Source organism: Tenrec ecaudatus, chromosome 6 (assembly GCF_050624435.1).
Source record: "Tenrec ecaudatus isolate mTenEca1 chromosome 6, mTenEca1.hap1, whole genome shotgun sequence".
NCBI classification, from domain to species: domain Eukaryota; kingdom Metazoa; phylum Chordata; class Mammalia; order Afrosoricida; family Tenrecidae; genus Tenrec; species Tenrec ecaudatus.
This window is the reverse complement of record NC_134535.1, coordinates 66,454,021-66,478,554: the sequence shown is the minus strand read 5'-3', so window position 1 is coordinate 66,478,554 and position 24,534 is coordinate 66,454,021. Positions and strand designations below refer to the sequence as shown.

Genomic DNA, 24,534 nt, shown 5'->3' with positions numbered 1-24,534 from the left:
GCTGTGAGGATGGTGCCAGTCTGGGCAGTGTTTTGTTCTGTGAAAACCCAGACTCAATGGCACCTCACAGCAGCAGCAGGGAACCTGTGACCACTTTCCTCCTGTTACATTTATCGTGTATTTCTAAAGACAAGGATATTCGAACTAATTACCCTTTCCCCATATGCTACAGATAGTTCCCCAAGTTGTTACTTAACTTTGTTTAGGATGGGGCATGGGAGGAAGGGGATGGTCCATGGCCCATCAGTCCTTTCTCTTAGAAAGCTGCTTCCGCCACCAGATCAGAGCAAAGGTCTGTTCCCTTCGTCAACATGCAATGGCTTTGTTTATTCCAGAACCTTGGCTCAGATCTCGCTGAGGATTGTGTACTCACCAAAATGGGTAAGAAAGACATTCCATCCATCTGCGTCTTATTCAGATCATAGCCCGCGATGTCCAAAATAGTGGGTCCCAAGTCAATGTTGGCGACGAGCATCTATGGGAGTGAGGAGAAAGCAGTCTAGACTAAAGCCTTCGTCTTCCTCTCTCTCTGTCATCAACACCCAGGAGAGAAAAAGGCAACCGCTAGTCTCACCAGGAACCAACAAGGCTCTAATGAAGACTTGACCCCTGTTTATCACTCTTGCTGAATTGTGGCTACTGTACACACCTCAGAATTAAAAAAACAATGAGTTCTTGTAGTAAACAGGGGGGTTGATTATTTTCAACTGTACAAACATAAGAAAAACCACGAGTGCTACTTTTCCAGTGTTAGTATTATCCAATCAAAACCCAGCCCAAACCCTTGGCTATCAAGTGTCCAATTCACTGTGACCCTGCAGGGCAGAACAGAGCAGAGCTGTTCCAGAGTCTCCAAGGCTGTTGATCGTTTCTTTCTTTCTTTTTAACTTCTTGTTGTGAAGTGGGTGAAGGCTTCTGGTGCAGATCAGTTTTCCACTCATACACAACAGTTCATACACACTTTGTTTCACACCATAGATTGCAATCCCCTCAATGGAATAGTTGATGAAAACTTAAAAAAACAATTATTTTGGGATTGCCTTAAGTACCTTTATAACTCAACAGAAAATGCCAATATATTTGATAGCGGGTGTCTCCTTGTTCTTTGCTGTCTATTTGAACTTGTGGTGGCCCTATAGGATCCCCATATGGTTTCCTATGCTGTACATTTGAGGGGAAGGCAGGCAGGTTTGGACCGCTGACCTTTCAGTGGCAGACGAGCCCTTAACCAGGGCACCATCGGCGCCTTTAGAAAGCGCCCTAGGACCTGGTTACTCAGATGACGGCGCTGCCCGTCACTTCCGTGGACTTCTGACGCTACCGAATGTCTCCAAGGTGGGTCACTTGTCCCCTAGCTCCTGTTACAGTTTCTCAGTGACTCCCCTGCCAACCAGTGTGTATCGCTGCCTTCGAAGGCTATAGGAAACCTACTCCAGAAGGGCGACCTTGGGCAACCATTTGACTTCTGTACTTCAATGTCATCCTCTCTCAAAGGGGATAAGAGCACTCATTGAATAAGGCTGCTCTCTTTCGATTCCATTTTCCCGTCCTTCAGGGAGAATCCTCAGACTGGCATCTGTCACAGACTGGGCATTCCCCTAAGTGCTCCCGGTGACGGCAGTGCCGGCTTCCTAGGGCCCACGATTCATTCCAGATCTCAAGATTGCTTCCTCACCCTCATGTGCAGATGTGACTCTAAAAGGGAAAAGGCGCCACCTGCGCCCCGAGCATCGCCTGACATGCTCCATTCACTCCTTACACCGGGCGTCCCTCACACGCCAGGGAAAAGCTGCCCCGCGCTTCGCCCCCGCTCAGGAAAGCACTCGTAAGAGCTCAGTTTTCCAGATTTGCCTGCTCCGTTCAGAGATGCTACGCTCAGAGGGAGCTCAGCTTGGCAGTAGAAAGGGACTGGCCTGTGACTGTGGGGCTTCCCCGATGGCCCCTGAACAGCTCTCCTTCAGGAGTACTGTATAGGAAGCCAGGAAAACCCCAAACTCAACTCAAATACCCAGTTGGTACTTCTGCTGGGTAGAAAGCCTGGCTCATTTTGAAACCCACTTTGCAGTTTTGGCATCACCTATGTACATGCTTTTCCGTGCCCCAGAGCTCAGCCGGAAGCTGCTGCATCTAGGAGGATGGAGATGAGGTGCCCGGGGTCAGGACCTAGTGTGGACAAACACTGACACCACTGGAATGTGCTCCTGTGACGGCTCTAGCACCGACCAGCAGGATAGCAGAGGAGCCTCAGGGAGGAAGACGTTTTCTAGCGCTGACACGACAGCCCCAACAGGAGACTCAAACATGCCGACGGCCTGGTCCTTCCTTCCGGCAACTAACAAAACATCAGACGAACAGCGCTCGTCACCCCTGCATCTTCACGAGATCCTCGGGGTTCTCTGCACGGTCAAGTCTGCCCCAAACCAAGCTACATCTTAGAAACATCTCTCCACGTTAAAAATAAGAAAGTAAAGGACCGGTGTGCCAGGTGCCTATTCCAGACCAAGGCAGCCTATCAAAACCTCCAGATGTTACCCAGCACGTACCATTTTCCTTTCCCACAATTTCAGGGGTCAGTTTTGATGTACAACCTGCTTGCCAGTCCCTGTTCTTAATTAAGTAAAGACCTAGTCTCAAAAGAGAAACAAGCTATTCACACTGGCTCCACGGGTCTGACCAGGGGAGGAAGGGTGTGACTGGGGGCTGGATGAGCATGGAAGTTTGAGAAGTGGACTGATCATTACGCTGCAAAGTCTGGAGCTGACTGGTCCTCCCCCTCGCAGAAGAAGAAACGCATCCAGTCTCTGCTCAGAATACCCTTACTTGCTGGGAAGGCGCCCACGCCACCATCTTGTCGGGCACGTACCTTGCTTGTTTGATTTGGTTTGATCCCAGGTCCTCGGACCAAGAGTGGAACTTTGATGTCAAACTCATACAGCTGCCGCTTGTCTATCGGCAAAGAAAACTGTCCTGTAAGCAGAGCAAACAAGGTTAAGATGGAGGGAAGGTGGAAGGCCTGACCACATTGTGCTCACACAGCTTCATTTTACTAACTACACCGTTTGTGAGCAAGCTTCCGTTTGCCTGAGTTCCTCTTTAGATAAATGCCTAGAGGCACTTCCCTCGAACATGGCTGGAACATACTGGAACATACAGACATGCAACCCTCCGTTTACCGTGGCACTCCACCTGGAGCACAGCAAGTGAGGCTCCTCTAAACACTGCTTAACAACAGGAAAGGAAACTGTCTTTCCTGAATCAATTGCATTTCAAGCTAACCAAATAGTGGAGGAGACAAAGTTACTCCCTGAGCCAGCTAGCAAAAGCAAAGGGAAGGACAGAATGGCAGTCAGCATTTTGCAGCTTCTACAGGAACTGTGGATTTAGGCAACATTCATCAATGGAAGCCTAACTGTAGAAAGGTTCACAGGAAGGGCTCAGACTGAGCCACCAGTTAACACTCTAAAACCCACTGCCATAGTCAATTGCGACTTATTTCAACCCCACACAACAGCGTAGAACTGGCCCTCTGGGTTCCAATATTTCCGTAAATCTTCATGGGAACAGAGAGCCTCGTCTTCCTCTCACGTGACAGCTGGTGGGTTCGTTCACACTGCTGACCTTGCCGTTAGCAATGCAACGTGTAATCCACTATGCCACTAGGGTGTATCATCCCTGTATATAAGGCAACCGGGTACCAAAACCCGATGATGTAATGTAGTACAAAATGGGCAGCAGCATCACCTGTGAAGCATTCTAGCCTGAAATGACACATTTCTATCAAGTTTCCAGACTGCCAATTGCAAGAAAACAAGGTAAGCACAGATGACCAACACACTAAGACTACAAACAGCCAAATTCAGGATGTAAGGTGTGCTAACGCACAAAGGACTATTTCGTGTAAATCTGTGGCAAAGTGAAAGACAAGAGAGACTGCAATGTGCCCACATGCATATATGTAACGAATGTGAGCATCTTATCTATTTCCTGCTATAAATAAATTGCTAGAAGAAAAAAATTCAAGTACACCTGAATATATTCTGGGCATTAGATGGTAACACTTAATGAGTATGAATTTTCCTAGGGTGGAACCGGTAGGATAAAGTAAGATTGACCCTTGTCAACCAGATGTGCATGCAAATGTTGGCATGTGGAAGTACATAATGCCTGGGGTTTGCTTCAGAGGTTTCTAGCAGCAAAAAGAAAGCTGGGGAGCGGTGGAAAGAATTCCAAAAACTGGTCACATGCAGGAGAAAACTTAAAAGAGATGAAAGAGGTTATTTTATTAGTCCTGACTCTAACAAAATACATACCTTATTTATATACCATAAATGCCTAATCAATCTGCTCACGTGCAGACACACCGAGAACCAAGCCCACTGCCACTTAGTGGGTTGAGACTCCTAGGGACCCGATATCGGGTCTCCGAGGCTGTGAGTCTTTGCGCGGACAGATGGCCTCATCCTTCTCATCTAACCTGATGGGGTGGGCCATGCTAATTACATCCAATTTATAGTCGGGGAACAAGAAAAAGCTTAAGCACAGAAGGTCCCACTAGAAGGGCAAGGAAAAGGTCTGACTCACTGACTCAGACTGCACTTTTGGGGTGAGGGAAAAATCATCCAGTAAATCCAGTTTCACACCTGAGTTTTCCCCGACAGCCTTCTCCTGTTCTTCCGTAGGAAGTGCCATCTCTACTCTCGATTCTATCTTATCCCTGAAGTCAGTTCCATGCAGCTTGTCTGGCTCCGTCCCATAAAGAGAATACCCAATTCTTAGCGCCCCGTAGACTTCAGCCCCCCAAACAGCTAGTAACAAGGAGTGGACTCTCCACAGTGGGTCCTCGGTCCTCTTAGGAGAGGGCTGATGTCAAGTCTGCTGACCTGGCATGTCCCCTCCTATCGACAAAGTCAAACTCCCTGCCGGTGCTACTGACTGGGGAAAAGAGAGAAACACAGCCTCAGGAGGCCCCCACCACTGCCTCTTACCTGTGTGATAGCCGTTGTCTGACGTATAGAAGATGTACGTGTTGTTGAGCTCCCCATTGTACTCCAATCTCTTTATCAGTTTCTCCACAAGGTCATCAACGGAGAGGAGCGTTTGCCACCTGGATGGGACAGCGAGGGGCAACGGTGAGTTCAGAGGCAGTGGATGGGGTAGCACTACACACACACACACACAGAGAGAGAGAGAGAGAGAGAAACAAAGGACACTATTCTCACACATACACTGCCAAGTTCAAAAAGAACCAAAATTCAGTCCCCTCCCCCAGAGCTCATATCTCAAAAGCCCTCCCTCTTCATCCTTCATTGCAAAAAAAAAAAAAAGGCTGAAAAACTACAGAACATAGTTATATGTCTTCAAATTTAAAAAACTGTATTTCAATGAATAAATGAGCCCTGTTTTATAACAGCCAGCTGACTTTATTTATGGTCCCCGTGACAAGAGCATTCATCACGGGCTGAAAAGTGATTCTCTCTCTCGGTGCTAATTCCTCGATTCTTCCAGATGTGTCTGTGCTACACCAGAGTCTAAGCCTTTGGGTCTTTTATTAAATATTTGGGCTGATCTCTCACCAAATGAGGCACAGGGGAAAAAAGTTTGCAGTATTCTTCAGCAAGCCCTAAGAATGGATTACTATTTCCAAAGGCCACCTCCTGTGAAGGCACAGGAGTGCCACCTGCCTCATGACATAGCGGAGTCTAATCATAGCGCCCCTCCCACCCCCTTGCTTCCTCTGATCTCTCTTCAAGATAACCCTCCCTGTTCATGACCTGATTTGGAGGGTCCTCACATACCACAGAGATCGAGAAAGTAATGGTTCTTACCTTCTCCTAAATGCATTATCTAGAAACTGTATTGAAGAATTACTCATTGGGGTCTTGGCTTGCCTAATTAGCCAGTGCTTGTTCTAAAATTTAGAAGGGGAAAATTTAGTTAGTACCAAATCACCACACCAAATCACCAGCCAACTACCAGAGTAGATCATGCAAATAATCATTTTAAACTTCAGCAAAAAAGGAATATGAACTGGAACTTGTTTGGAACTCCCTTCCCTCCCTGGTGTTCCAGAGGTTTTTCCTGCAAGTTAACTCTAAGGTATCCCTCATTTCCCAGCTTTATCCGGCCACTCCCCAACCCATTACAGGTCCTGCCTGCTTGGTTAGCACCATTGGTAAGCTATTTCATGCATGAAACTGGGCAACTACTGGCCAAAAGGAGGTCAGCTTGACCCCTCTGACCTTGGGCTTTGGGTCTACTATGGTTTCAAATGGGTACAGATGCACCTTCCCTTTCTCTGAGTGATGCCCAGATAAGTCTCGATGCCATCTGCCCTCTAGCTTCCTACCCAAGAGATCAATTATGCTAGAGACCCGAGAGACATTCCATCCTAAGACTGTCCGAACATTTCAAGTCCCTGCCGTTCGACGGATCAAATAGTCTAAAGTCTACAGCAAAAATTTCTACATCAAGTATTGCCACATGCCACTAATGCTCTCCTACTGGCACGAGCACCAGGCAGCATTTCCTACCCTGTGTTCCCCACAGAACGCTTCTGATCGGTGTCGGTGAGGGAGGTACTACAGAGCCTGTCCCTGATAGAAAGTCACGTGACCGCATGACCAGTGTTGCGCAGGTCCCCAGTTAATATGGCCATCTATTAACTTCTTTTGAGAATAGCCGTCTAGTGAATAAAACCCAACCACTCAGCTCTGGAATTTCACTAACAAATGCTTCCTTTCAACGTGCCAGGTAGCACATTGGATGTATCCACACACTTTAACCCAGAGAATGGTCTCCCGAGGCATGGATAAATGGGAGTCAAGCATTTTGTTCAGTCTAAAATTCACGTGGTAACACCAATTCTGACCCCAAGGCTCACCCTGCCTACAACCGCATGAGCAATGACAGACACTCAAGTAACAGGCAGGAAGCAAGGCAGTGAGGCGGTCTACCTCTGAAGCACTGGAGAGCCCGTACGCCTGTGCCAAGGGAAAGTGGGTAACTGGCACAGGAGGCAGATACTTCAGTTGTTCTGGCATGTCCTCCCTCTGGCTTATTTCTCCCGTCACCCTCCCTTCCCAGCCATACTGCACTGTCACCTTTCTCCCTCCTATGCTTCAGCCTTGGCAAGAGCCCCCAGGGACTGCAGCAAGCCAGCCCAGTCCCAAGGGACGTGCACCAGGCACTTCCAGGTGGGAGGGGAGCTAAATGAGGGAGGCTGAGTGATACCCCTGGAATCAGGGAAGATGGCACTTCCTTAACACTGCCAGCTGCTCACCAGATGTGTGGCAGGAATCTGAACTCAGAAGCAACTTTAGACATCTAAGACAGATGGAGGCAATTAGCTATAAAAGGTCTTGAAGGAAGACCTACTACATGGCTTAAAGGCTTCCTGGCAAGCACATTACACAATTCGGAAGATCTACATGGCTGGATCCAAGAAGCAGAGGAAGCTACCATTCCATGGATGTTGAAGTTCTTGTCTCTTGGTGCAAAGACGTTCTGGAAGCTCTTTTGGTACTGGGGAGCCGCTGTCCATGGCGAGTGAGGTGCTGGAGTGGAGATCATCATGAAGAATGGCTCGAAGTTCGACTTGTAGTCCAGGAAGTCCAAGGAGATGTTAGCCTGACACACACAAAGGTTCGTCACCTCCTGCCCTCCCCAAGTCGCTAAGTACTGAAATCAATGCTCTCTGGTGAACAGCAGGTGTGGGGTCACATTAACCTTTTAACTAATCTCACACAAAATCTTGAATCACGGTTATTTACAAATGTGCTGTTAGAACAAACACATTTGAAAAGCATAAAACTCATGGCTGTCAAGTTCCCCTATAGGACAGGAGAGAACTGCCCGTGGGTTTCCCAGACTCTGACGCTTTGTGGGGCCAAGAGCCTTCTTTTCCCACGCAGGCGCTAGTATTGTCAAACCGCTCACCTTGCGGCTGACAGCCCAGTGCGTACGTAAGCAGACAGTTAAGAAAGCTTATTGATTTCACATGATCTAGAAATTGTTATGCTTTCCCCATAAGAAAACAAGTGGTAATGATTTTAGTAAGAACTTATATTACTGCAAATTGACCTGTACCACACTCACACAATTTCAGTAATTTGTTACACACACACACACACACACACACACGCACACACACAGGGGAACCAGGTGCTCATGACAAAACCCCTTCTTTGGCTTGTGAGTAGTGCTGGGGTCAAGGAGTAGGAGCTTCTACAAAGCATTAGCTCTAGCTAATTATTCACCTTGGTAAAAGGATTTGTTGCTGGAATCTCATGCACATTTGAGCCGAGCCTGGCTTACATACAAGAAAAACAGCGTGTGCAATTTCAATCAGTGGGAAATACTCGATGGCTGTTAGACCAAGCTACTGTGCACGCACGTTCCCCGACAGGAACAAGTCAGACCGCAGGTTTTCCAGGCAGTCTAGTCCAATGTGGGCGAGACCTGCTGGGACGAGCGTTTCAGGAACTCACCAAGACATCTGTCAGGTAGTCGACACTGTAGTTTTCACCATGCTTCCGCGCCTTCCCATTGATGGAGAGGGTGTAATTGTAGTATTTGGAATTCTTTTCCTAGTTAAAAAACAAAAACGAACAAAAAACCTGTAAGGTGTATTATGAGGGCAGCATACAAAATGGAAGTCTGGATCCAGCTCAGCCATCCACTGTTGGGACCGTGATAAAATATAAAAACCAGAGAACGACCCAAGTCAATACTGCACCCGAGTTCGCAACCAGTGTTCCGTCAACTGGGAACGTCCGCACTGAAAGGCCAGAGAAGATGAGGTAGAGCAGCGCGCTGTGCCCATCCCAGAAAGGAGGCACTCCCGCTCAGGAGCACACGTCCGTTACTGACGACAGTCACCACTCACCAAGGCGTACCAGTAACTCCAGCCCAGGGGCACGTGCTCCAGTCCTCCTGCACCAGGGGCTCCGTACTGAAAAGCAAGATATGAAGGGAATTAGAAGCCCCGAAACCTAACCAGACCGGGGACAGGGAAGGGGAGAATCACAACAATGAATGAGGAACAAGAGGTTTTTAGCATATTTTCTGATCAGTGCTGGTAACTCAGGAATTTTCTCAGGCAGTCTAACTAGACAAAAAGTAATCACAACAAACAAATCGATTTCACGGCTATAGAGTGAGTTTTCAACTCGCAGTGACCCTCTTAGTTAGTTTCCGAGACTAACTCTTTGCGCCCCACACCCCCGCCCATCCCCAAGTTCCAGGAGGTTTTTATTGTTTGAATAACAGCACGCACAAAACCAGGTGGAGAAATTCCCAAGGAAATGATGGTCATGTTTCACTGCTATCTGTCCTTTGGTCCTTCATCTTCTAAGCACTTAGAAATGTTTCTATTTGTGCTACCAGGCATTAATTTTGATCACAAATGCAATCCAATTGTGAATAAATAGTGTTTTGTATCTTTTAAGACTTCCCCCATGTTCCTTTAAATGGGGGTAGGGTTGCTCAATGTCTTCTCAGAGCCTATTTGGACAGTTGTTCCACATATTGTTTTAAAAACAGACTGTAACTTGGTCTTCTAGAAGCCTTCTTGAACTACAGCTCATTGTGCTCAATCCAGGGGCAGCAGTCCTTACTGGTATTGTCCGTAGTCTCCAAAAGGTGAGGATGTAACTGGGTTGAAGACAACTGAGAGGGAGACTGCCCAGAGGCAAATCCTGTCAGCAAGACTCCAGCTGCTTCAGTTAAAACTGGGAGGTGGCCACTCTCTGCAGCTCACCCGACAAAGGCCGTGGGTCCACTTCTCGGCTTGAGATGGAATCCCGGGTCTTCTTTGCTTCTGACTTGAACCACATCACAGTCAATCATGGAAAACAGACCTTCCAAACAGGCCCCAAAGCTGCCTCCCACAGTGGTGCCCTGGTTTGAATCACTGTCCAACTTCCTCTTCGTCTGTGGTTGACTCCCACTGGGGAATGCCGAAGTCTTTGATGGCTTGGAAGAGACCACCACCTATGGTGCCCATTGGGAAGGCTCCACCACAGGCCCCCACAATGCGCCAGGGCAAGGGTCCTGCACATACGCCTCCATGGGGACTCGCAAGACGGGAACTCTTTACGGGAGGAGAAAGCCGCCTCTTTCTTCAGCTGTATAGCTCGTGGTTTCTAACTGCTGACCTACCAGGGCAGTCACCAGTTGAAATGTCTGGCAATCATGTAACTGGATTAGAAAACCTTCATCTTCTCTTTGCCCTGCACCCCCGGTTTCACTGTAAGTGATAACACCCAACAGGATCATGTACGCTATTTCTTTCAACTTGGACTTGAGACTCACAACTAAGGCCTAGGTGATCTCTCTGGGCTGTGAAATCTGAGCCTGTACTTCCTTTACCTTGCTGGAGGCCCTGAGAGGTCACAATGGGTACCCCTCCATGCAGACCCTCAAACCATTTGCACAATGGCCTGAGGACTCCATGCTTGGGGGGCTTGTCCTCTATCCCTGGTCTCCACATTAGACTCCCATTTGCAAGTAGGAAACAAGTACAGCATGAAGTGGATATACCGTATATACTTGAGTATAAGCCGACTCGAATATGAGCTGAGGCACCTAATTCTACCACAAAAACGGCATACAAAATATGTTGGACAAACTCGGCTTATACACGAGTATATACGGTAACGCAAAAAACGCTCCAGAAATGAGGAAAGATTCTAAAGTTGAAAGAAAGAAATTCTTCTTCTGGTGAAGGGGAAATGGAAACAATGCGGAGAGACAGCCTCATGACGAGCACAGTTCCAGAGGAACGAGGGTCTCAGACAGCAACGGCTTTAGGACAGCTTAAACCCCGTGCTCCTGGAATGCTATCAAAGAAGAACTACCCAAATCACACACTGTACATTTTCACTTAATTGCCAGATGAGGAAAAAACCGCATATGCCCCTTCAACATAACCTGAGTTACAAATAAAGATGAGGTGAATTTTATTAACTTGCCTTTTAAAAGCTACAGGGGGAAAAAGACAGAGACTGTCACTCCATTCAGCATACCTCATTCAGGTACTTCCCTGCAAAGAAGGTCTGATAACCGCACATTGATCTGAGGAGTGCTGGGAAAGTATTGGGTTCTTGGATCTTCTGCCACGAGCTACTGCTGCAGTTGCCCTCTAAGGTGTTGTTCACGACGTGATGATTGTGGGGGTACTTCCCCGTCAGGATGCTGGCTCGGCTGGGGCAGCAAAGTGCACTTGGCACATACTGCAAAGGGAACACAAGAAAAAGGCAGCCACACGGGAGATCAATTTCTCATCATTTCTAAAGAGAAGCAAGAACACGGTCTGATACTATAACATGGAATTTTTATTTTCCCCCAGAACAGATTTTCTTTCCACGACATGCACTTTCAGAGTGAGCTGCTTTAGGTCCTGTAATGGAGACAATAAAGCAGACAAAACAAGTGCCCAGGATATAACTTTCTTTCTTAGCTGGCTTAGTTCTGCAGGAAAATGTAACAGTAATTCTAATCCCATCCCCCTGAAGAAACAATATGTAATATTTCTAGCAAGCAGCACAGCACAGTGGCAGCTGGGTTTTTAATCAAAGTTGAAGAAAACAACTTGTATTTGATGTAACTGAGAAGCAAAGGTTCATTTTCAAGCTGACATAGTTTTATACATTCTTTGTATTATTTAATGCACTGGAGATTTTTTCCCTTCCCTCAGTATCTACCAGGGGTGGAGTAGGGGTGGGGAGAGGAAAGAGGAGAATTTGTTCCACAACCCAACTCCTACACATATCAAATTCTGAAGATGTTCAAATCCAGCATAGGATTTGCATGTAACCGATGTACATCCACCCATATACTTCCCACCCTCTCCAGACTACTCACCCACACTAACTAGTACAATGTAAATGGCATGGGAAACACCTGACAGCTCCATCTTAGCCTTGCCCCCTGTCCATTCCCAAGCCCCACCTAGTGTTTTTATTCACAGTCGGTTAAATCCCGGCATGTGAAACTTGAAGAAACTGAGGGCCAATTATACCATCAATTCCTATGGGAAAAAATCTTTATTCATAGGCCCCCAAATATCCTACTAAATCAAATGACCTCGCACATAAACCCTGAAATAACCTGTTTAAAGTTCCCAGAGACGGTTCAAAGCCCTAACTGCTTGAGGCTGAGCGGCTTCGTGAGGTTCTCAGGCGAAGCCTCTCTGGCTGCTCTGGCATGCTGACTTGAATGGTTCGCTCACAACACACGTTGAACATGAGTTTTGCTTCTTGCCTCTTTGAAAATAACAGCGACAATTCCCTTTGGGTCTCTTAGTTATTGAAAGCAGGGACTGACATAGGTGTGAGGTAAAAGCAGAGTGGGGTAAAGATAACTTTCATAAAATGGGGATCGTGGTGTGATGAATGATTACTGTGATTAATGACTACCTGTTTGCACGGGGCCAGGCCCCTTCCGAGTGCTCACGGCAGGAAATGAAGAATGCTTCTTCAGACACTAGGTGTTGTCCCCACCCCCAGGCCTGCTTTCAAGTGGGACTGTGTATTTTCAACTCCACTGCTGAGAACGAGCAATCTCAGTGTGCCTTCGATATACTGACTCTGCTTATGGGGACTGTCTGTCTCTAGGTTTTGTCCATTTCTCCTTCTGGAACGCCGGTCTCTTGTTACAGAAGATTTGAGTTAAGGAAGGTTTTAGTCACATCATAAATACTTCCCGTTTTTACTTTTTAATTTTAAGTCGTTCCACTTGTGTAATTTGTACACTGGCAATGTTCTTAATTCTGTCCCATCTTGTTTGCTGCTCTATTTTACAGCACATTTGTTTCTGTGTTTTCACATTGCTTTTGTAGTACTATGAGTGTTCTTACCTGCTTCTTGTTCCAAGTAGCTTTCGGTATTGCTTAATTGTATCTCGAAAAATCTTGTTGGGATTTTGACTAAAATATGCCTCTTAAAAAATGCTGTGTCTTCCACAGAAAATGATAAATGCAACAAAGTGCTTTCAGTTCGCCACTCAGCAAACAGCTGTGACGTCACTTACATCCCCTCTAACCATTTCTTGTCACCGTCAGCTATTCCGGGAGAGCTGAAGCTCTGCTGCTAGTATGAATGGGGGTGTCCAGCTGACTCCCCTACTTCTCTAACTGGCTATGTGGAAGAAAGTGCGTCATTTTATTTTTTCACTTTTGCCTGAATTCGTTAATAGTTTTAAAAGTTTTTCAACAATTTGCTTATGCATTCTAGGCATCCAAACGGAAAACAGGAAATCCAAACAAGTAGCAATAAAAATATCCTGGCTTTTTTACAGTAAGTTGACTCTTCAGTGCGCCTCAAGGCAGCCGGACACTTTCCAAGAGAGCATCAGCAAGAGGCCCTGGTCTCAGTGCTGGCAGCCCTGCCCCGTGCTCGTCTCTCAGCACAAGGGCATCATTTGCTCGAAATGTTCTGTGGAGTGAGGGCAGACCCTTCTACCAGCTCAATTCCGCCAGGAAAGGACATCCAATTTCTCCTTTCATGCCGAGTCAGATGTCCAGCTAAGGGCGTTCTCGTCTTCCAGGGAATGAGTTCGGCTGTGTAGGTGGTCAACGACAGTACGGGGTGATAAACGTGTATCAGGAGTCCTGGGGGCTTAGTGCATTCTGTGCTGGGCTGCTACCTGCAAAGTCTGCCCTTAGAATCCATCCACTGCTCCCCGAGACAAAGATGAAGATTTCTACTTCTGTACATTAGAACTAAGTAACCCAGTGCTTTTATGTAATACGCCACTCAATATGTCAAATTGTAAAGGGGGCAAGTATACGCTAGGGCCTGGGGTCAGAGTTGGAATCGACTTCATGACAGCAAGTTTGCTTTTTTACGCTTATCAGCCCACTTAATCTTACAAAACCCAAACATCATCTGCCCCAGGGCTCGAACTAAGTCGGAGGGTAAGAAAAGTATCTGAGGCCAGGCAGTCCGGCTCGGGGGCCTGTTTTCTTAAGCACAACACTCAGGTGCCCTTCACCAGGTTTTCCAGGTCAAGCTACCCTTCTTTGTTCCCAGACTACTACTGTCTACATCAGTGTTTCCAAAAGAGGGCCATGCCGCCCTCTGGGGAGCACCACAAAGATTCAGGGGGAAGGGGCGCCGGAGAAACAGATACCTACACTTTATCCCGGCTTGTGGGCTATCGCACAAATGTTTCTGATTGCCAGGGGGATGCCTAGTAATACTTTTTCTGGAAAGCGGCAGCAGGCTAAGTAAGTTTGGGTACCTGTGGACTATATGATCACAGTGGCTGGTTCGTAAGCTTGATGTTAGTGTTCTGTTTGGGATTTCTGCACCCATGTTTACACATAAGACAAGTGTGTTTACATGTGTGTGCACTTCCCCCTTGGTGGTACTCTGTCGGGCTGTGTTTGCAGAGTCAAAGAGGCTTTACAAAGAGGCCTGCAAGACTTCGCTATGCAGTGCTTTGCTAGGCACAAATGTTATTTCTTTTTAAAATAATTTTGTTGGGGGCTCCCACAACTCTTACCACAATCCACACATCCATCCATGGTGTCAGCACATTTGTACATTTGTTGCTCTCATCATTCTCAAAGCATTTTCTTTCTACTTGAGCCCTTGAGATCAGCTCCTCATTCCCCCACCCCTAGGAACCCTTGATAATTTATAAATTATTATGTTTTCATGTTACTTAATTCTTACGTCTACTTTCAACCCTTCACCCTTTAGGCTTTGAAACCATTTTTGTAGTTGTAGGTCGCAGAGCAGAATGGCTGCACAAATAGCTACAACAAATCTTCCACCAATAAGATGAAATCCTAACTATCCAAAGCAACTGCCCGGAAGCTGATGCTGCTCCTCGGGACAGAGCCTCAGTACAAACCTTAAAAAGTTGTTAGGGTGAGGAAAAAACGCAAACAAGTCTAGAAAGGTGCGGCACTTACACTGCTGGCGAAGGTCATCCCCATGTCTCCGATGAGGGCCTTGGTTTTCTTTAGGGGGGTCTGTAAAGTAAGCAGCAGCCAGTTAGACAAGTTCTCCCAGTAAATGAAGACATGCAGACCACAGTGTGTGCTCTCGGGCAACGTCCTCTCAATGTGACCCCCATGTGGTTGACTCTTCCTGACACTAAGCAGTGGTCAGGGAAGTCCTGTGGGATTCCGGAGAGGCCCCCCAACAGGTTTGTTGGCTCCCATGAGAAAGCTCCAGGGCACAGAATGCTGGCAGGGAGGAGAGCACACACTGGAGGGCATAATCCTGGCAACCCCTGTAGCAGGATTCCAGTGCCGTTTCTCACTGGTCATATGCCATCTTCTGTGGTAGTTAAGGTAGAGCTGTCTCCATCAATTGCTTTCGGAATATATGGAAAATAACACGCAAGGGGCCTTCCATCCTTTCAAAAAGAAATAAGACAGCACTTGGACTCTGAGAGCCAGGCGAGGCCCCGATGCTGGGAGCCTGACTCAAAACTCAGGCCCAACGTGGTGGCCACGCTCCAAGTACACTGCCTTCCGCCTCAGAGAGAGGCTTGGGCCAGTTAGAAAACAGGTGCATGCAGAGACCCACCCACCGAAACACTGGGCAGGATATCCTTCATTTCCATCTTTCATTCAAAATCTAAGACCCTGAGGGCAGCGAACAGGACTTCAGAGCCTAGACTAAAGGGGAAATCTGACGATGGCCACTGAGATACAAGCAAAAGGAACCCTAATAAACTTTATTCAGATTGCATACAGCCAGAAAGCACCCCTGAAGAGGCTCATGTTTGTACTCAATGAGGCAACTCATTATGCTGCTGAAGCACCTTCCATCCCGAGCCTCCATGGAGTCTAAGTACATTATGTAGCACAGTGATTCCTGTAAGATTGCTCACTCAGACACACAACTTAGCTAAGAAATTCATTTTTCAACACTGTATGTAAAGATTCATTTTCCAGGGTTTTAGATGAAGAAAAGAGACATTCACTTATGCAAGTACTTATATGGAAGAGACTTCTAACTTTCCAGAGGAGCTTTGACAGTGTCATGGAGAATCCATCTCATGAATCTCAGGAGATGTGAGAGTTTTTGCTAACCGTCAGAAGAAGGGAGGCTACAAAGAAATTCCTGGGTGCTAGCCCTAGGGAACCCGAGAAAGAGGCGGCTGTCAACACTGTGAAGACTTACAGCCCTAGAACTCGGTAGGGGCAGTTTGACTCTGCCCTAAAGCTTCACTATGAGTCAGATTGGACCACAGGAAATGTAGCCCTTGTGACCCTAAGGGCACTGGACTGCCCACCACAAGGTCAGTGGTTCAAACCCACCACCTGCTCCTTGGAGAAAGATGCAATGTAAAGACAGAGTCTCAGAAACCTTCTATGGGATCTCTGGGGGTTGGAACTGACTCAATGGCAGTGGGTTTGGTGGAGGAACTGCAGGAAGTAAGCTTGAATCCGCCGAGAGGTGCCTCAGAAGACAGGCCCGGCAATGGCCTGCTTCTGCAAGGGTCAAGCTCTAAAAACTCTCTGGAGCAGTTCTACTCTGCCACATGGATCATGGGTTGCCACGATCTTAAATCAAATGGATGGTTACCTACCAACAACAGTAACCCGCCAGGAAAGAGGAGACGCTACTCTGATGAGGAACCCGAGTTTAAGAATAACAAGCTGCTGTTGAGCTGATTCCCAGTCGTGGCGACCCTATTGTATGTGGAGCAGAATTGTGCTCCCTGTTTTCAATGGCTGAATTTTTGGAAAATAGATTGCTAGGACTTTGTTCTGCGGTGCCTCAGGCTCAAACATGCCACCTCTCAGTCACAGCAATCAAACGGGTTAACCATTTGCACCACCCTGGGAGAGGAAAATGAGGATGGGAAGTCCAAATGGAGAACAAGGAAATGGAAGTTGGTGTAAGTTCATGAATCAACTGTCTGGTAATATGCAAAGCTACTGAAGAACATCTGGCTATGCACTGTGGTTATAATGAATTTATTAAATGTTTTATAAATGCTGGGCACTGGCCTAGGCAATGGTAGATACGGAACTTTCTTCCATTAAAAAAACCCACGGAGTCATTTACTTCCCTGGCTCTCAGGTATAACTACTCCACATTTTGACAATTTGGATAATTCTGTAGCTTTCTCTGCTTGAAGCACAGGCACGAAGCGCTTTTTCTTCCCCTACATTTCATTATGGCTCCTCCTCTCATTTTCTTGATGCTTTGGCCCAATGTCATTTTGTCCAGAGTGAATTATTTTAAAGAGAACAATCTATGTTTCGGTGAAGAGCAGGGTTGTCCATCATGCCATACGCATAAATAAAATCAAGAAGAAGGGGAAGGGAAGGGAGGAAGGGGGAAGTGATAGCAATGATGGCGAAATAACCCCCTCAAGGGGAACTAATATCAGGATTGTAGGCGAAGGGATCAAGTGGGCGGTGTAAGATATGTATAAATAACAATACATAAGATATTAAGGGTTCGTGCGGATGGCAGGACGGTAGAGGGAGGGAAGAGAGGAACTGATATCAAGGGACTCGAGAAGAAAGATTGAAAAAGAGGAGCTGATACCAAGGGCTCAAGTAGAACGAAACTGTTTAAGAAATGTTGATGGCAACATATAAGTGTGCTTAACAGTGTTGAATGATGTAATATTATAAGACTTGTAAGAGGTCCCCTCCAATACAATAATTAGAAAAAAAGAAGACAACATATTGAAGGTGCTGATGGCAATATTTGTACATATCCACTTAATATAATAGATGTCTGGCTTGTTATAATATATGTAAGATATAAGTAAAATGAGTTATTAACTAAAAAAAAAAGGTATCTGATAAGAACATTAGCCTGAACCTAAACAAAACAAAACACTAACAAAGACCACAAACAATCCACTTCCCAATGCAGGCAGATACACATATGGGTCGGCGTTCCTTGACGGTTTTTCCCATCCTACTCTATTCCAGTGGAAAGTAAAAATGCTGCAACTCACTAGACTGGCCTTGCAATTGGTTCACGGGCTGAAACTAGCATTTTGAAGGACCCTGGGTTAGGGCGTCACACGGAAAAAAAAGTTGGGGACCTCTTGCCAGAAGCCATTTCATATCTCAGCAATCAGCTAAAAACAAAACGAGAACAAAGCAAGCAGTACAGCACTTGGCCCGGCCCAGGAGCGGCCCGGTTTTGACCAGATTCTGCCCCAACTACTTCTGTGACCTTGGGCAAGCCACTTTCCGGGCCTCTGTGCGTGAGTGCAGGGGATGCGCCCACGCGTCATAAATTTCAGACGTCTAAGGCAGTAGACGCAAAATTACCTCTGGGAAAGAATGAAGTCCCAGGGCGGCATTCATCTGACACAGAAAGGAGTACGACCGTGGGCAATGCATCGCCGTACTGCTCAATCAGCCTAACTGAGTGTTCTCGGTTCTGGAGAGGGCGTCTGACAGCCTACCTACCAGACTAGTTCATTTCAGAACTTACTTGATAAACAACACCGGTTGATATTGTAGCCACAAATGCAGAAGTTGCCCAGGCCCCTCTTTAAAAAAAAAAAAAAGGTCGCTGCATTAGTCGTCTGATCCAAAAGAAAATCTATCAAGGCTTAGTCAGCACATTCCCAGTAAGTTCGGACTAGAAACCTTAATGGGGCGGGGAATCTGCGCATGTGTGCGCACGTGAGCGAGGTGAGTATGAAGAGTGTGTGTGTGTGTGTGTGTGTGTGAGAGAGAGAGAGAGAGAGAGAGAGAGAGAGAGAGAGAGAGAGAGAGAGAGAGAGAGAGAGAGAGAGAGATTGAGAGACAGAGAGAAGCGAATTTAATAGTTTGACCGATTATGATTTAGAGAGATTGAGAGAGAGAGGAGAGCAATTTTGATAGTTTGACCGATGGTGATTCTCCAGAAGCGACGGAGAAGAATGAAGTGGGGATCAAGCGTGCGGCCCACTCATGCCTGCGTAAAGGGCCTTGCATGGCAACCCCCAAACCAACTCCACCCCAGGGCCAGGGTAGCCAGTTCAGGCAGAGAATGAGAAATGCGAAGGCGAACAGCACCCCAGGGCAGCCCTGACGATGGAGGGAGGGGACGCGCAGAACGAGAGGAGTTACCATGCCGCCGAGCACGTCGTCCTGGTCGTCCGTGAGCAGCAGCACCACGTTGGGCCTCCGCGAGCCCGCCGCCACCCCTGAGACCCGCAGGCAGCTGTCCAGGAGCAGCAGCAGCAGCAGCAGCGGCAGCGGCAGCGCCGGGCTGCAGCCCCTGCACACAGGCAAGCGGCGGGCGTTGCTCCGCCAGGGCCCACCTGGGGCCAGTGGCCGCAGCCGCATGGCGGACAGGGCGCCGGGGGCCCCCAGGCCGTGGAGGGGCGCGCAGGAGGCGAGAGGGCGAGAGGCTGGCAATCCGCCGGAAAAGGAGGCTGTGCAGCCCAGGCCCAGGTGGGGGTCAGGCGTTTTCTCCTCAGGCGCCGTCACGTGAGCGGGGGGGACAGAGGGGCGGGGCGCGCCGCGCGGTCACGTGACGGCCGGCCGCGGCTGGGGGCGGGGCGGGGCTGTTCGGGGCGGGGCTTAGGGCGGAAGGGACGGAGGGTCGGAGCTGCCGGCCAGGAAGCTCCGCCAGGAAGTGGGAGGACCTGTTTGTGAGTGTTGGGTGGAAAGCCGAGGGAAGGAAGATTCAGTGTAAAGATGGAGGGGATGACGTGTGGCCACATGATATTGAGGCTAGTTCGAGTGAAGTCTGAGCTCTACGATATTTACTCTCAAGTCAACACGGGTCGAGGCCCTTGAACTTTAATCAGGGAGCCCTGATCGCAAAGTCAGCAGTTCGAACCCATCAGCTCCTCTGAGGGAGAAAGCTGAGGCTTTTTGCTCCTATAAACATTTGCAGCCTGGGAAACCCACAGGGGCAATTATAGTCGGCCCTTATAGGGTCGCTGTGGTTTGGAATTGACTAGATGGCGATGACTTTTTTTAATACTTTATCTAAGAGACCCTGGTGATGCTGAGGATTAGGCATTGGGCTGTTAACTGCAAGGGACACTGTGCAAACCGACTAGTTTCTCGACGGGAGAAAGAGGAGGCTCTTCTTTTTGCTCTTGAACCATTTATTCTCTTAATCCCTATAACTCACAATGGACTTGACCCCAGTGTGTTAGTTCGGGGTACTTAATGTATTTCGTTTTCTTCACATCTTGTGTGTGAGGAGGTATTTCGTTCTGATTTTGCTCAGCTATTAAAGCAATGCCACCTAATTAAAGCCTAATGTATGCCTGCTATTCGACTGCTGACTGAAAAACGATGACAAAAAAACTGAATAATGGTATTCTTGTACTTTTTACCTCAATGATCTGTGGTGAATTTTTGAGGGCTTACTTGGAAAATGTTGGCAATCTGATATTGAACAAAAACCTTGAAACACGGCCAACTCAATTGCATTATAAAATAATCATCTCACTCACTGCCTTTGAGTTGATTTCAAATCAGTGACCTCACAAGACAGAGCGTATAACTGTTCACAGGCTGTAAATCTTTACTGGAGCAGCAAGTCTCACCTTGACTCTTAAGTAGTGACTGGTAGGATCAAACTTTGCTGATAGCAACCTTACAGCCTAACTCACCGGGGCTTCTTAAAGTAATCTTACCAAAATAAATCAATAAATTCATTGCCATCGAGTCAGTTCCAACTCAGCAACCCTACGGGATGGGGTAGAACTGCCTCTGTGCGTTTCTGAGACTCTCACTCTCTATAGGAGAAAGCCTCATCTTTCTCCTGAACAAGTGCCTGGTGGTTTTGAACCGCTAATCTATATTACCACAGCTTCTCTTAAAGTAATCCTACTGGAGGAAAATTATATGAAATACAGATAGTCTTCCTTCCATGAATAAGCTAATGGGTGCAGACCTCGGGCAGGGCGTATCCAGCCGGCCCTGGCTTTGTTAGCCCTCTGGTTGAACCAGCCTGGCTTTAGCCCCCAGGTGCTCCAGAAGGAACTTCTCTCCCCACGGTTATCAGTGTAACATCCCCTCCTGCATTCCTTTCAAGGAGACCTGATGGCATCGTAGGATTTGGTAGTCGACTAAATGTTGGAATTCTAGCCACAAAGTCAGCAGTTTGAACTCACCAGCCTCTCTGTGGAGGAAAGATGAGGCATTCTGCTCTTGGGAAGATTTACAGCCTCAGCAACCCAATGGGGGCAGTTAGACTCCATTTTAGAGTCCCTATGAGTCAGGATGGACTTGATGGAGGTGAGGTTGAGTGAGTGAGACGCTCCTCTCAACCATTACAGGCAAGAATCATCAGAACGATCAAAAGCCTCACTTCCCAAGCCCCATTTTGATTTTACAAGACTTCTTGTTCCCATGAGTCTGGAGTCATTCCAACAAAAGTCTCTTCTAGAGGAAATGGTGTGGAGGCCACAGATGACTTCCTCTGGTGTAGGGAAACATTGTCCCTTGCCCCTGGGAGGGTTAGTTGGGTGCAAAGGACTTTGATTAAATCTTGACTCTGCATTTACCAGGCACTTTGATTAAATCTTGACTCTGCATTTACCAGGCACTTTGATTAAATCTTGACTCTGCATTTGCCAGTTTGGCACAAACTGCTGAGTGAAAAGGAGATTCCTTGTTGCAAACCACAAGAATCTCCTCTTAGGTCAGAATATGCTTATGTGGAAGGATGGCTTGATAGTTTGAAAACATCTGGAGACGGACGTTGTGCCCCAGTATAACTCCTGCATTTGAACGTTGTGAACTTTCTCCTCTGGCTTATCCGTAAACCCCACAAGTGGAGAAGCTCTGAAGGTCTCTTCCTCGAGAACCTCTTTCTTTCTCTGCTGCCTCAATCTGTGTCTTGAGTAATTATTCCACACGTCTCAGATAGCTCCCAGCTGGCTGGAGTGCTCCACTCTGGCTACACAAAGAAGGTGAACTCAAGTCCCGATCAGACGAGGGCCGGTGGCCACAAAGCAGAGGCCAGACATGTCTTCACCCTCCATTCTTCTGTTCGGACACCTGCCCCTCCCTCAGCACTCTTCATTTTCTGCTGGGTTAGCGAATTCATTGCAATGGTCACAAGAACTCAGACAATACTCATGGTGGGGGTGAGGAAGGAGTCATTATTATGGAAGATAACAGGTTACAAAATAGTAAGAATACAAGGCATCAGCCAAATCCACACCAGCTTGTGTGATCCGAGGATTGTAAATAATAAAATCCAAATGTAAAGGAGGTGACTATATCAGAGCTTAAATTGTGAACACGTGGTTTGCAGAAGGTGAGGGATGCCATTGGAAGCCCAAAATCTATTCGCAGGATCCCCACCCCCATGTATTACGCCTCAGGTCAATTCCCTCTGCCCATCATCCAGGCATGTGACTATAGAATAGCCTTGCCCTCAGACAGCGTTGTAAAGTGGAAGGTGGCGGATGTAATTAACTTACAGTGTCAAACCTTGTCGTTTCATCTCCCTTTAAAGTTGGTTCAGTTTTTAATATTTTCTGCTTTTCAAAGGACGTTTCCTCTGTTTCATCATGGTTGTCGGGGTTTTTGTTTGTTTGTTTTGTATTCTTTTCTTTTTATTTGTAGTTAGTTCAGGGATCGTTTGCTGGCCCTTAGGAGCGTTTTCCAGTCCAGTCTGTTGGGGTACCACACCCTGGCCCCAAAGTCCACTTTCAGCATTCCCTGGGGACCTTGCACTCCATTCCCTTGCTGTTCCGCTGCATCCCCCAGCGCTTTGCCTCGGTGTGGTGGATCAGGTCGGGCGGTTTTGTATTATTTTCTATTCATGAAATCCAGGCTAGGTAAATCTATGGAGGATAGTAACTGGATTAACAATTGCCCAGGGACATGGCAGGGCAGGTTAGAGAAAAATGGGGAGCTAATAAGGAGCACAGGAAAGAAGAAAATGTTCTGGAATCATTTGGGGTGATGATTGCGCACATCTTAATGTGATGGAATTGTTAAATTGTAGAATTTGTGAATTTTATGCCAACAAAACCATTAAAATAGAAGACGGTTCTTTTGTCCGAGTGCCTCTTCTCAGCCTCACTAGGACGCATGTCTGTTTGGTTTTCAGCCTCTCAGCCTTGTGGTTCTCCCACCTCCACCCTCCCTACCTCTGCCTCTGGGCCAGGAAGCCCACATGCCGCCACTCTGCTTCCTGGTCTCAGCACAGCTCCTCTGCTCTGTCTCATGGTCTCAGCGCTGCAGCCTTCGGTGCCTCTGCTTGGACCCCCGCCGCCATCTCCACTTCAGGCAGGGGTCTCTTCCTTGATCGTGGGATTCTTTCTCTGCCTCCCACATGGCTTTCTTATTTATACCCACAAATGAGCCCATCCCGTGTCCCACGCCTTATTTGCATGGTCTCATTCAGTCATTTGGTGGGAGTTACAAAGACAGGGATGGAAGAGCCAGGCCAAGTAATTTCACTTCAGCACACAAACAAAACAGAGATAGGTTTCTAAAACTTGATAGTACTAAACATTTCTATAGCACCAACTGTAAAGATGAGCACAATCACATCGGGGGAAATTCTATGTGAAATATATATATGTAAGTTAAAGGTATTCCTACTAGTGTTCCAATTCATGCGTGTACAGGTATATTCCAGACAAGTCCCTGTGTTCAGTGGAAGGCTCTCGGCAAGCTCCCTTAGTGATGCTCTTGTCTTAGTCTCATTCGGATGCCTTCCCAAAGTGGCCCAATCGAAACAGTGGCCTCCAAGAGAATCTATTAGTCCAGTGAAATTCAAGTCGAAGAGGTCATCTCACCAAGGTATAGAAACTTTTTTGGGGTCCCAAAGAGGACATCTTGATATATTTTTCTCAAAGAATAAAGGATGAGCATGGGAGTTTATTAGGAAGACGTTTTAAGAAAATTGCAAACTATGTTAATAAGGAACAAGCAAGGAGAGTTGTGCCAAGGAATCGGTTCCCATCACAACAATGCACCTGTTCATTCTTTCCGAGCAGCACGGGCCGACCTGTGAGAACTGCACTGGGAAACCTTATCCCACCCACCCTACAGCCCGATCCTGCCCTTTCAGGCTGCTTTTTGTTCCCCAGACACAAAGACTATTTCAGTGGCACACAGTTTGAGCCCCGTACGAATGCCAAACTGCTGTTTGGAAGGGGTGTAAAGCATCGAGCTCAGACTTCTTCAGGAAGGAGTGAGAGAAACGAAAGCCCTGCTTTCAGAAGTGTGCAGACCTTGGTACAAAAATGAAGCAAGTGTTCTACAATTGAATGTGGGGATGACTGCATGCCTCTTTATAGTGTAGTCAAACCATTGAATTGTACGTCAATTACATGTCAATGAAACTGTTAAAGAATGAAAAGTGTGCAGACCTAGGTGGTGTATGTGCAGAGAAACAATGGCTTCTTCACATTTCAATATGTTTGTTTAATGAAAGTTTCTATAATTATGTAGCCATTCCTGTTTATTTGCCCTCATAAATCCGTTCATGTTGCTACTTGTAGATCTTTAAGGTCTAGGCTGTGGAATTACTAAACCAGAAAGTAGACCTCTCTGTAGATTTTTGAGGATTTCCACCCTGTTTTCCAGAATGCTTGTACATTTTACTTCCCACCAGCCAT

General features: G+C 47.1%; 1 protein-coding gene and 1 pseudogene across 1 annotated transcript in view; both read right to left on the bottom strand.

Moving 5' to 3' along the window:
* GNS (glucosamine (N-acetyl)-6-sulfatase) overlaps nucleotides 1–19,431 on the bottom strand; it is a 28,580-nt gene extending 9,149 nt beyond the window's left edge. Inside the window, exons 1-10 of the mRNA XM_075551337.1 lie at nucleotides 19,055–19,431; nucleotides 14,921–14,980; nucleotides 11,025–11,231; nucleotides 8,885–8,950; nucleotides 8,487–8,585; nucleotides 7,459–7,626; nucleotides 5,826–5,908; nucleotides 4,986–5,104; nucleotides 2,864–2,967; nucleotides 374–475 (exon numbers count right to left, since the gene is read on the bottom strand). Of these exons, the coding sequence (XP_075407452.1) occupies nucleotides 374–475; nucleotides 2,864–2,967; nucleotides 4,986–5,104; nucleotides 5,826–5,908; nucleotides 7,459–7,626; nucleotides 8,487–8,585; nucleotides 8,885–8,950; nucleotides 11,025–11,231; nucleotides 14,921–14,980; nucleotides 19,055–19,273 (1,227 nt within the window). The 5' untranslated portion in view covers nucleotides 19,274–19,431. The remainder of the gene's footprint in view (nucleotides 1–373; nucleotides 476–2,863; nucleotides 2,968–4,985; nucleotides 5,105–5,825; nucleotides 5,909–7,458; nucleotides 7,627–8,486; nucleotides 8,586–8,884; nucleotides 8,951–11,024; nucleotides 11,232–14,920; nucleotides 14,981–19,054) is intronic.
* Nucleotides 9,248–10,410, bottom strand: LOC142450555 (mitochondrial import inner membrane translocase subunit Tim17-A pseudogene; annotated as a pseudogene).
* Nucleotides 19,432–24,534: the final 5,103 nt, after the last annotated feature.